Consider the following 12847-nt stretch of genomic DNA (forward strand, 5'->3'; position numbering starts at 1 on the left):
ATTTGATAATCATGAACAGCAGCTCTGTTCAGGGCTGCTGGATGGCTGTTGTACCCTTTCATGCATTTTGCTTTGTCTCAACAATAACTGACCTGGAAACTCGGTCTCAAAAAAATAAAGAAAAATAATGAAACAAGAGAGTAGAGTTCTCATTCTATCCACCACTATCAGCAGACTGCAAACAAAACTGATAGTCTTTCACTGAGAAGTATTAATGTTCAGTCAATTAAGCAATTTGAAAGACTGAACCTTTTTTGGCACTTCAGGGGAGATGGAGTTCTTTGTAATGCAACTGTGGGGAGCAGCAGACAAACAAGGTTGGAAAATAACATGAGCAAACTTTTAACCTCAAGAAATGTGAAGCACAAGAAGCAGCAAAATGACAAGAACAGAACAAAAGCCTGAGAAGTAGAATTAGGCACTAAGCAATTACTCCACAAACAAGTAAGTAAAGACAAACTGTGTGACTAAATTGAACCTGTAAGAAAAGTGTTAGCTGTTCCTTGGCTAAGATCACCAAACTGGGCAAGATAATAGGTCATTTGTGATCACATTTAACTACATGAGGGACAAGATAAAGTGGTAACAGAGGCATATGGAAAAATACAGCATGTGGAATACATCACCATAACAACAACTTTTACAAAAGTGTGTAGGAGTGTGAAACTACTGCAATTACTGGTGAACTAAAAATGAGAAGAATAATTATCTTGGACTAAAGCAGTTTTTTGTCTTTTAACGTCAAGAGGCATTTTTGCTATTACAGAAAAACCCCAAGCTGATAACATATCAACAAGGACAGAGTCCTGTTGAGCAGATCAGAATGTGTGTATGAGCAAATGGTAATTTACGCACATTACTCAATGTTCCACATTAATAATTGCTGTAAGTTAGTTACTATATTTAGTAACCATTTTTAGTAACTTGAAGCTCCACAAAGCTATAAACACAAAGTGAAAATATGGGAGGGCGACTCACTTCTGTGGTATTAATATTGGTTAAAACCACAGAATCATAATAAAAGTATGTTCAAAGAGATCTCTTGATGTCACGTAGTCCTATCCCTCGCCCAAAGCAAGGATAAACTCAAAATTAGATCAGGTGCTCAGGACCATGTCCAGCTGTGTTTTGAAAATCTCCAAGGATGGAGAATCCACACACCTCTGGACTGGACACCTCTGGACACACCTCATCCAGAGATGCACCACTTACATGATGATTCTTTTCTTAATAATTTGGTACATCAGTCGGAATTTTCCTCACTGCAGCTTGTGACTGTTGCCTCCTGTCCTTTCACTGTGGGTCTCTGGGGGAGTCTGACTCCATCTTATTTATAACCCCTATTTAGAAGACAGCTCACGTCCTCTCGCCGCTTAGCCTTCTCTTTTACTAGCTAAACTGTTCCCACAGCCTCTTGGCTATGGCAGACTAACACGATTCACTGTCCCCATCATTGCAAGGACACACTGAAAACCTTGTTCAGCCTTGGCCCCTGTCCTTTTCTGCAGAGCTGCTACCCAGGCAGTCAGTCCCCATCCCACCCTGACACACTGGATTTTTCCATCCCAGGCTTAGAACTTTGCATTGAACTTTGCATGTGTCTTTACCAAGCTTTGTAAGATTCCTGTTCGTCCATACCTTTCATCTGCTGCCATCCTTCTGAATGGTAGTTCTGCCCTCCAGCTCTCCCTGGGTTGCTGTTACCCACAAAGTTTCTGAGAATGCGTTCTGCTCTGTTATGCAGATCGTTGAACATTATGCCACTTAGCCTTTATATCACTGGCCTTTGAGCCCAACCTAGTTCACAGCTCTTTTGACAAAGCTAGCAAGCCTGTTGCAGAAGATGCTCCTGACGACCTTTGTCAGGTAGGTCCCAGCTCTGCCCACCAGCCTTCCCTCTCTTACCTCTTTCCACTCGGCCTTCACCTGGCACCTCAGGCTCACCACCAGAAGACAGCCCACACAGGAGGTCTATATGGTCTCTTCAAATGAGTTTTGCACCCTATAGAAGCTTCTCTTTCCTGGACTAACCCATAATCCAGGAAAGCTTTCTGGAACTATTTTTGTGCTTTTCATGTTTGAAAGATCCATACGTTACATTTTCACAATATTTCAACTGTTTGCTTCAAAAAGGCAGTTTTCTTCTCAAACTTAAGCCATTTTTTAAAAAAGAGGTAAGAGGTAAAAGGAAAAGAAGTGAGAGAATTAATGGCCTCTTTGTGTATCCTCATTTGAACTGAAGGAACCTAATCCCTGGATTTATTTTTGAAAGCTTGAAGCTTCTGATGCAAAGGAACTCAACTCATCCTTACAGATAAATATAATGCTTTTAAAGAGTCTTATTACTTCCACTACAATTATTTCAGCAATTCTGTACATTGAAAACACACAACCGAAACACATAAATTTATGTTCCTTTTGAGAACTGTAAGTAAATAGAATAGCAGCTAAAATGATCTCATGTGAAGTTGGTGAATGCATGTGGTACTCAAATTACAGAAAATTGTCCTGCCTTGTTTCCTTATGCAAGTGGGTGCAGCAACAGCCATCCTGTAACCAAAACACTTTCAGAAGCAACCCTGTGACTTGGGTCAGCAGCAACCCTGGGGAAAATGGCCAAGGGCACTTTCATCTTTGGAAGGCAGCTATAAGGGATGCTGCAACCAGCAGCATTCAAAAGGCGCTCGCAGGAAAAGGAATGGGATCTCTGAGAAGGAACTTGTAGTGATAGGGCAGAGACATGCTTGTGGTGGCATTTAGACTTTATTTAAATGAATACAGCAAATATATTTAAAAGCGTTGTTATTTACAAAAAGCGAGTTGACTTGAGCCAGTCCTATGATCCTGTGCTAAGCTAGATCCCTTTTTTTTTCCCCTTACAGGTATTTAAAATTGGAACTGAACAGGGACTTCAAGCCCTTTCAGATATTTTATGGTCCAAATCACTATTTCCCAACAGAATGGTTTGTGCACTCTGAGGTCCTCCTATTTGTACAATACGAGATTAGTCAGGCAAGTTTGCAAGGATGTTGGTAGCCCACCAGCTATGACTAAAGATCTGATTAAAGGAACAGCAGCTTCTCCTTTTGATTCCTACCAGAATGTATATTTACCCTGTGGCTGAACCTACATATGATTGTTAAGACTGAAGCCTTTTCAGACTTGCAGCTATTTAAATGTGGGTGCTCTCAAATCTGGCCTCTGCTGTATATGGACTTAAAAAAGGGAAGATTCTTGATTCCTCTCAATGGCATGACTGAGCAACACCTATCTTACTTTTCTTAGCTATGTTAGTAAAGTTTATTTTATTTATTTTTCTTCTTTTTTTTAATGATCTTCTATTTAACACCAAGAACTTTTCTACCTTCATCCCTGGGCTTTCTCTTTGGACTGAGCATTCTTCTCAAGTCTCTAAGCATCTAGTCTCTGAATATATCGTGGCTTTGATTTCTCTGATTCGGTTCAAGAATTATGGTACTTCTGACAGTCTGTTCTCTTCATCCATGAGCATCGGTTATTCCATCTGTTCTTTGGAAACTTGGAAACGGAGTGCCTTACGGACAAGTGTTGTCTTTGTATGGGTTGCACAGGACTTACTTAAGACTCTTGCTGGATCTAGGGTTGCTCCCGTACCAAATTTTTGGATGAAGAGCAGCAGGGTTTTCAGGAAGTCCCTGCTCCACTGTTCGCTCAGAGACTTTCAAGCCACAAGCAGAGGCAGGAGACGTCTGCCGAATCTCTGGTCTCATGGTAACCCCAGCAGCCTTCAGTGGAAAGCAGAGAAAAAGCCCCCACAGCAGAGCTCCCTCCACCCCCAAGAGAAGGAACTATGCAATCCTAAAAGACTCCCTCCTGCTTCAGAGGCAGCCCCCTCCTACCTCTCTGGAGCAGTCACCACTGGCACCTACTGCAGGACAATATTTGGAACGGAGGGATTGATTATTGCTCTAGTCTCCCCATTTGTCTCTTCCACTGGCAACAGCTGCATTAAGATATTCAAGCTTCAAGCTTGCGGCGTTTTAGTCTTTCAAAAAATGATTGGTAGTTGAGTACAAGATTTTATAACGTAACCTCGTGTTTCATGTACAGAAATAATTTCCTCCCTGTGTCTTTTGCATTAACAAAGACTTCCCTCATCCTTCACTTCCAAGAACTGCTGGTGGTTGAAAGAAAAGCAATTTAGTTAATCACTTCATTTTAAACATTCCCTTCCGTCCCATTCTCTCTTTATACAATCTATTTTTGTTACAATGGAAAGATAAATCCAACAGGACTCTGCTAAATGGTTCATTTTGAATTTATCATATATTTCATTTTCACGGAGTTAGCTTGAAGTATGATAATTAGCTGCACAGCCCATCTATGCTTTAGGGTACGAATGTTCTTACAATTACAGTAATTGCTCAAATCCTTGAACTGACAAAACAGAGAAACAGTGAAAGCAATTGAACACATTGATGTAGACAGTTTGATGGCACTTAGGTTCCTGCTCATTTTAGTACAAAAGGGTTTTGATTGGTTGCACATATTCTCTTTACCATGTGTTGAGCGTATGGGGTATAAACAGACATACGGCATGGCATGCGTTTTATTTTGTTCCCGCAGACAGCACGGATAATGAAATCACAGAGCTTCCCTGATTTGTAAAAAAATCACAGAAGTGGCTTTGCTCTTTCACCTAGCAAAAGCTGAGTGTGGCCAAATTGTTTAGGTAATATGTATAATATATTTAATATAATGTAGTGGAAAAAAAAGAAAACTAAACCAACTCAGACTCAACTTTTTGAGTTGGTTTAGGAGATGCTGTCACATAAGGTCCCTCACATATTCAGTGGAAAATTCATTTCAAATAGAAAACCTGAGTAAGACTTAAATACGCATACAGTCTGCTTTATGATTTAAAGGTGTTTCCTCCTAAATGCCTTTGTTGTTTTCTGTAAAAAAATCCACCTTTTGGTAAGGAAGTTGTTTGATTGTTGCTTACCATTATCATAGCCCTAGAAGGAACAGGACTGCTGGTCAGGACATAAGTCAAAGCAGCCGAGGTAATCACTGTTGGTGATTAAGCCACCAAATGAGGTTGCCATCTCCCCTTGAAAAGAGGGAGAGCTGGGCGCTTCCGAGACAAAAGAAACCTGAGGCCTTGGGAGAGTGTAATCATGGAGGCCCCAAAAGAGATGTTATTTGCTTGGTAACTTTGAAAATCTTTTCTTAAACCACTGGATATCCAGATCTGATGATGCCAGTGGTAACTGTGATTAGAATTTAAAATGAAACATTTGCCCTAAGAAACGTGTGTGTCTGCCATAGTTACTGGACTTACCCTGGGAGATGGACTGGCTGGCCCATAGGCTCATTGCTGTGTGCTACTGGCATCTCCAAAGAGAAGAGGAGGGGTGTTTTAAACAATGAAGATCTTGAAAGAACTGCTATATTATTACTATCTGCAAAATGCTTTGTCCTAAGTCACTTCTACCCCCAAACATTGTAGAATAACTCTTCTTTGCTATTTTATGGTGGTTGTTTAATTTTTCCTTCTTCAGATTGTGGCCATGTTGTCTAGTGGACTTAGACGTTTTGTGGATGAAAGATTCAGGACTTTCTCTGATGCACAAATAGCTTCTGCTTGTGAATATGCGCCACTTTAAGTTTTCCAAACCTTCTGGTTCAGTCTTTTTTCTTTTCTTTCTTTCTTTTTTTTTTTTTTTTTTTTTTTTTTTTCCCCCAAGGGCTAGAATAAAGCAACCTCCGTGGCAGAATACAGGAACTGAAAGATTCAAATTTGAAACTCAGCCTTGCTTCTCTGGGCTAAACTTCATTTGAAATCCTGCAGGAAATTAAATAAGAGAAGGCTCGTAGCCTGTATCATAAATTTAGTATTCAAATTTGTTTGTAGCGGTAGGAATTCAAAAGTTTTCACAATCAATCAATCACAATCAATCCATTTTTACCCACTGAACACAGCATAGAATATTACTGCTATATATCAGAGATGCTCAAAGCCCTCTGTTTTGTACTATTTTTTATTCTATTTCTCAGAATTTTCACTATTTATCTATGTATATTTTTTGCAAGTAGGGGTAAATGCTAACAAATTTTTTGTTGTTGTTTTTTGCTCATGGACTTGGTTTCCAGGGAGCTGTGAAAAATGCATATCTGATGCTTTGAGTTCTCTAGAGTTCAAAATCCTGTTTTGCCTTTTTTCTTTTTCTTATTCCAGTGAGTGTGTGTCTTGGCATGTGTGTATTGATGGAAATAGGTGACAGGCCTCTAGCTACTGGAATCATCAACTGCAAAGTAATTGCCTACCAAATGTACACAGTTTCCATATTCCACATCCTGGTCTCTGTCTCGTAAAGGTCTCCCTACAGCTGCATCCAGAACAACAACATTCCCCCTTTTTTTTTCCAGAATTTTGCAAAACTCTCTTCAGGAATGGTCAGGCTCATTTCTATGGGAGATGGCCACAAACACCCAGGGGCACTAAGGCTAATCAAAAATGTATCTCCTTGTGCACTAATTGCATGATTTCTGAGTGCTTTCAATCAATGTGATTTTCTGGTTCCATATGGAGAAAAAAATCTCCAAAACAGACCTCCACACACACACATGCACACCTTGGAAAGCGTTGTCTGTGTTTTGAGCACTTTCTGTGCTTCCTGCAGTTCATGGAAAACTGCTGTCTGTGAGAATAACTGCTTTCCTGTGTAAATTAACTAACTGGCATACATTAGCTTTCTGATTGCTTTCTAGTTTAACATACACAAACCTTGCCCCAACTTTGTGTCAAGTGAACATCCACTGCAAGGATTTAATTCTTGTAGCAGCCCTGTGGATTCCACCTATTAGTAGCAAAATGAGATACTGGGTTCTGTGGCTGTGACTGCCTTTATCAAGTGAAAAGAAATGAGAAAGAGGATAAAATAACCTGCTGCGTAGCTGCTTCTAGCAAAGCAGCTTTCTGAGAAAGGCCATAGGACTGAAAACAAGAGAGTATCAAGTCTGAGGAGGAGGAAGGATGGAAGGGTGTTGGAGCCGAAAGGAAAGATTTTTGGACCCGGGAAAGGTTATGCTTAAGTGCTTGATACTTGGCTGACTTGTGACTCTCTGCAGCTATTCACTAGTACAAAAGGGCTTTAAAAACAGCATTATCAGTTTTCCAGCATAACCTAAAGCAGCAACAAATTGTCCCTATGGGTGTTGGCAGAGAACTAGACAAATCATTAGGATATAACTATCATCTTATACGTCCTCTAATTTATTACTAAAAGGGTATATATCAGCAAAGGAGAAGAATGACCACAAGCTCCTGCACCTAATAATAAACTCCTCTTCCTTTTGCACCAAACGCATGAAATAACTGTTTTACTTCAAAAGGCAAGCCACAGCTGCTTGCAATACGCCCTGCAAATTTCTCTATAAAAATACCTGATAGACTATTTCTAGCTACCTAAGACACAGCTTCTGTGCTTCTTTTAAAGCATATTAAATAGGTATGACTGAGGTAACTAGGCATTATTATTCATAAGAAGCAGAGAAACCAGATAGCCTCTTCCACTATGCTAAATAAATCTGCAATCAAATATATATAAGATTAGTCTAAGAATCTCGAATCTCTTGCTAACCCCGTTGACCAGTTAGTGGCTGAAATTGTTTTTTTCTTTGTGCTGCATGGATGGCTTGTTTTTGCAAATTAAAGGGATTACGTGGTAAGACCCCCAATGTTGAATTATGACTGGTTTTCCAGTCCCTGTGCCTCACGTGTATCAGAGTGTGATTGCAAGAACCACTTGTAATCCCAGAAAAGGCAGTAAGGTGAAACTTAACACAAGTCCGGCCTTTCTTGCTGCTGGTTATGACTTGTGTTTATATGTAGCTTTGTTCCCAGCTCTACCTCATTAGCAATAAAGTATTTAACGCTAAAAACTATGGTATTTCTGAGTAGTTAGTACCCTAGGCTGGAAGCAGCTAAAATTTAAAACCTGTTCAGGAACAGAAGCATAGTTATGTCACAACTCCTAGACAGAAAGAAGTGCTAGAGATTATATATAATTCAGTATTGCTGTTATAGTTACTGGTAAACATTATTTTCTCATGTAGTCACATTGTAAACGGGAGAAATCTAAGGAAATGAAATGAAATCAAGAACTTAAGAGTTTTACTGTGGATCTAGCTTAGAAGAACTTCTCTACATCTACACACGAGCACACTCAGAGAAACACTTCCATAAAGACTCATTCAAGCTCAAAACATCCAGCAAGTCTTGTTCCTCTTTTCACAACAATTGCATTCTCCTCTCCATCATTTTCTCTGACTAATAGAAACATGAGAATTTAAGAGTTTTGTGCTCTATCTATCTTCTCTGTTTTTCCCAGTAGAGAATACGCATGCCTAGCAATTTCTTTACCTAAAATCTACTTTTGGTGCTCCTCTTAAGCTGTATCTCTGATGTGATATGCATTTCCCCTTCCACCCTTATTCTCACCCCTGGTCCAGGCAATCAATTGCACTGAGGAAATCAGAAACAGAAGCACGGTCTGAAAGTTCATTTGAACAGACTGGAATGACTCAGTTTCCTCTTGCACTCTCATAGGAAGCTGACGTAAAATTTAAGACATAGATTATAGAGATGAATGATATTTTTTCAAACAGAAGCATATGAAAATGAAAGGTTAACAGATGCTGAACAGTTTCAATGTGAAAACTTCAAGGAATATCTCTAGGACAAAGTGACAGAGAGGTCAGAAATATCAAGCTCAGTTTCTGGTACCCAGGAGTTCTGACATCAGCCCAACCCACGTCATGCGGGATTGAACTGATGCTGGATCCACACGTGGTGAGTGCCATTATTTGTGTAGTTGCTTTCCTTCAATGCTCTGGCTGCCAGAGCTTTGGCAATTATGTGTTTTTCTTAACATCAGCCCATGAGTATATACAATTGCCAAGACAGGCTCTCCTGTTCTAAATCTTGGCCTAAATGAACTCATAACCTCTCCCTCCAAACTTTCAGAGTTTAGCCTAAGGATATCTCACAGATTGCTGTCTCCATGTTCTTGCTTATATTGAAAAACCTTTCTGTTACTCTGATTTTCAGCATCCTTGTTTTTTCAAGTCTTCTTACTTATTTATTCCAAATATGTCTGCTTTCATATCTCGTTATTCCTAATGACTGTATTTAACAGTAGCAGAGAAGCCTCTCAAAGGGAGGCTTCACCCAGCAGCAGTGCTAGTTTGTCTCCAGCAGGAAACTGTTATTTTGCTGCTGTTCACAAAGTCTTGCACATTGTCCATTCTTATTTGCTCTTTGAGCACTGACACCTCCTACAGTGATCTAGAGCGCAGACTTAAACTGGGCTTTCTTTCTACTGCTTTTCTAATCAAGACACTGCTATTTTTACTGTCCCTAGAAGAGCCCTGGCTACTGAGTCACCATTGCTTTCAGCGAGCAATATTACTTCAACTCTTAGGTTTGGCTCTGCCTAACACCTACAGTTCACACATTATTCTTCAAGTGTCTGTCACTGGTGTCTGCCCATTTTGTTTAACAGTAGGAACTCTGAATCTCTTTTAGTGCTAGGATGAAATCTCTTAACTCTGCTGAACATGCACTAGAGCTGCATTTATGATGAAAAATCTTCTGCTCAGCTACGCATTTCTTCACTTATTGCTTACTGGCAAAATCCAGTAACTTCAAGACGTTAGGAAATCACTCCCCACCTAAACCCTAAGACTGTGGGCATCTATGGTCCTACCGGGAAGGTTTATCCTACAAGTCCGGGGACATTGCTGATCTCTGACAGCTCAGCAGTTCTTTCTGCGTGAACAGCAAGGTAGTGTTTGATCTGAGCTTATCTCTTTGAGTGTGATCACTATCTCTGTGTGAAGGAAAAAAAAAAAAAAAAGGCTTGCCTCTTCCTGTAAGAAGTGGGCTGAAAAAACCCACAACTGATCTCAGAAACACCAGCATCTCTTTCTCACACTGACCGTATTACGGATACATGAAATGGCAAAGAGGGGGAAAAACACAGAAATAAGAGATTATAAGGTAACATTTGTTTTATATATACCATTTCAATGAATAATAAAAATTAAAATCCAAACTATTTATGAGAAATATAATCAATGAATTTCCAAAAATTGCTAAAAAAAAAAAAATTTGCTAAAACTACTGCTACCTAGTGCTGTAACTATGCCGCTTATAACAGAAAAACCTACTTAAGATCACTTTGAAATCTAATACCACATAGTAGAAAATGAAATTGTTTTAAGAGCCAAAGGACATATTACTAAAAATTGTAAAACATGTCTCACAGCAAAGTTGCTAGGGAAGCAAATTTTTCTAGCTTGCCCCAGGAATTTTAGAAAGGTATATAAATTTAACCACTTAAATTTTTCTGTACATATGAAACATGCCTTTTAAAGGGAACAAATAGAAAGGTTTAGATCAGTCTTGGGTATAGACTCCAGTGCGATGCTTCATAAATAAGACATTTCTCTGAAAATGTTTTGCACTTTGTGCCAACAAATAGAAAAACACACTTAAAGGTCCTTAACTGATGCTGATCCTGGAAGAGTGTTTTGAGAGTATTTTATGGATGCATAGGGCAGAGTTAAGAATGCCAATTAAAAATAGATTATTGATTTCAAGCTTCAGAAGAATCAGAGACAGAAGACTCTGCCTTTATAAGAGACCATTTCTCAGCTATTATTTTCTTCTTTTGAAAATATTTGCAAGCTGAGACAGATTTCATTAGCAAAATATGTATATACCCTGCATGCTATCATCCTATTTTTTGTGCAAACAGAAACCTGTGTGCAAACCCAAACAACTGAGCAATCCACAGTTTACTTTTTCTCTAAATAAGAATGCTGCTATACATTGCTATGTTCAACAGGTGTCAATAGGTTTATATCTTTCAGAAAACTGTTACTAAATTCATTTTCAACTCTTCTTCACTTTTCACGATAGAGTAGCTTAGGTGAAATTCTGTAGCAAAAAGCCTGGGAGCTAAAAGCAAGAAGAAATTGATTTTTCTTCTGCATATCCTATTTTCAATGTGCTCTACGAATCTCAAAACCAAAATCTGCAGCTGCCTCACACCTGTCCTGCAGTCATCTAGCAGGATGATAAAAAGCTGGCTCAGGTCTCTTCATCCACAGCTTATATATGAAACCTCTTTACATTCCAGTATTTTTCCAACTTTCAATTTTAGCTTTGTAAGATGGCTGCAAATTAAACTTGTATAATTTATGAACAGACTGTGTCTTGACTATTCCAAAAGGACAAGTCTAGATGAAAATAATTAGAAAAGAACCCTGGAATGTAGCTTAGTATATGAAAAATCATTCATAATTACACGCGATATGGCTTTAACGCCAAAAGGCACAGTTTACGGCTATCCTATATAGTATACCAACTTTTATAAGATCATATGCTACATTGGATAACACTATTTCAAAAACAATGGAATAGCCTGGGCTATTCCATAATTAACAATTAAGGGGAGCAAAGACAGTATGACACTATTTTTAAAAATCCCATTCTTCATTTTCAGTAACCTCCCAAGGAACACTTAGGAAGATGCCTAACATCAGCTTAACTCAGCAGACACATTCCTCAAATGAAACACTGACTGCAGTCTCCGAGAGTCTCCGCTCCATCCTCATAGCACTGTACAGCATTGACTTGGCTGGTGGCACTCTTGGGGTCATCGTGATGTCCCATCACTTGTTTCGAAGGAGATCGCAATCTGTGATGACCATTATCATGATCAACCTCCTGGTACTGCACACCCTCCTGCTCCTCAGCATCCCCTTCCGCCTCAGCTACTACATTTTACGTGAGTGGAAATTCAGCACGTTCACCTGCAGGCTAGTCAGTGCCATGACCTATCTCCACATGTACACCACCTTCACTTTTTACATTTCTATCATCATAATACGTCGCTTCCAACTAGAGTTTAAGAAGTGCTACACTACAGTGGGGGTGACTGCTGTCTGGATGTTTGGGACACTGGTGATCTCACCTGTTTTTCTCTCTTATTACGGAACTTTTAAAACATATGATTCCTCTGAATGCTTTCAGTTCCACCAGGAGATACAGGAGAAACCTATAGTGATAGCAAACTACTGCTTAGTTGGAATTTTGGTGGTGATTTGCACTGTGGTCACCACAATCCAGTTAGCTGTCATCTATAGACTGGCTGTGAAATATTGGCCTGACATCTACTCCCATGTTGAATTCAGGGCTCAGGTAAAGAGTTTCTTCTTCATCTTAGTAACATTAGTGTGCTTTGTGCCTCATCATGTTTTCAGAATATATTACATCCAAAACTACAATGTGGATAAAGACCATAAACTATTCCCATACAATGAAATTTTCCTAGCTTTAACAACAATGTGCTGCTTGGATATGTTGTGCTTCACAGCTGGAATAGCCCACTGAATTGTGAACTACTAGGAAATCCAGCTGTAGTCTGTCAATACTGGCCCTTGGCAGAAGAAAGCTGTCAGGACTTTACCGAACTTTTCAGCCTGAGTTTACAGGATTGTAGTTTCTCTAGGTTTTGCAGTCTTGTAAGATATATATTTCTGAAGTTACTGGTTTTTTTTATCTTCTCTCTTGCATGTAGAAGCATCAGCCTTATTGTGTATAAGTGTCATGTCCTGAAGCTCATTAAGATTTTCCTCAGCTGTCCTCTCTCTCTAATGATTCTGGTATCCATTCCTTTCTCTTTGTTCCCCAAAGTTTCTCCATTGCAACAAACCACTATATCCAATAAATGCTATACTGTGAAGGATTAACAATTTCTTCTGACATTTGTGATACTGATGAAAGAGAAAAGAG

General features: G+C 39.3%; 1 protein-coding gene across 1 annotated transcript; it reads left to right on the forward strand.

Moving 5' to 3' along the window:
• The first annotated feature begins 11581 nt into the window (after positions 1-11581).
• Positions 11582-12445, forward strand: LOC104568645 (putative G protein-coupled receptor 141). The gene has a single exon (XM_010215545.2). The coding sequence runs from the start codon at positions 11582-11584 to the stop codon at positions 12443-12445; it is 864 nt and encodes a 287-aa protein (XP_010213847.2).
• The last annotated feature ends 402 nt before the right edge of the window (positions 12446-12847 follow it).

Source organism: Tinamus guttatus, unplaced genomic scaffold, assembly GCF_059628265.1.
Source record: "Tinamus guttatus ecotype Peru unplaced genomic scaffold, ASM5962826v1 Tinamus_guttatus_pri_ptg000115l, whole genome shotgun sequence".
Classification (NCBI taxonomy): Eukaryota; Metazoa; Chordata; class Aves; order Tinamiformes; family Tinamidae; genus Tinamus; species Tinamus guttatus.

What these genes read in the sequence shown, in the direction of transcription:
- LOC104568645 (XM_010215545.2), top strand. Translation starts at nt 11,582, where the DNA reads ATGCCTAACATCAGCTTAACTCAGCAGACACATTCCTCAAATGAAACA.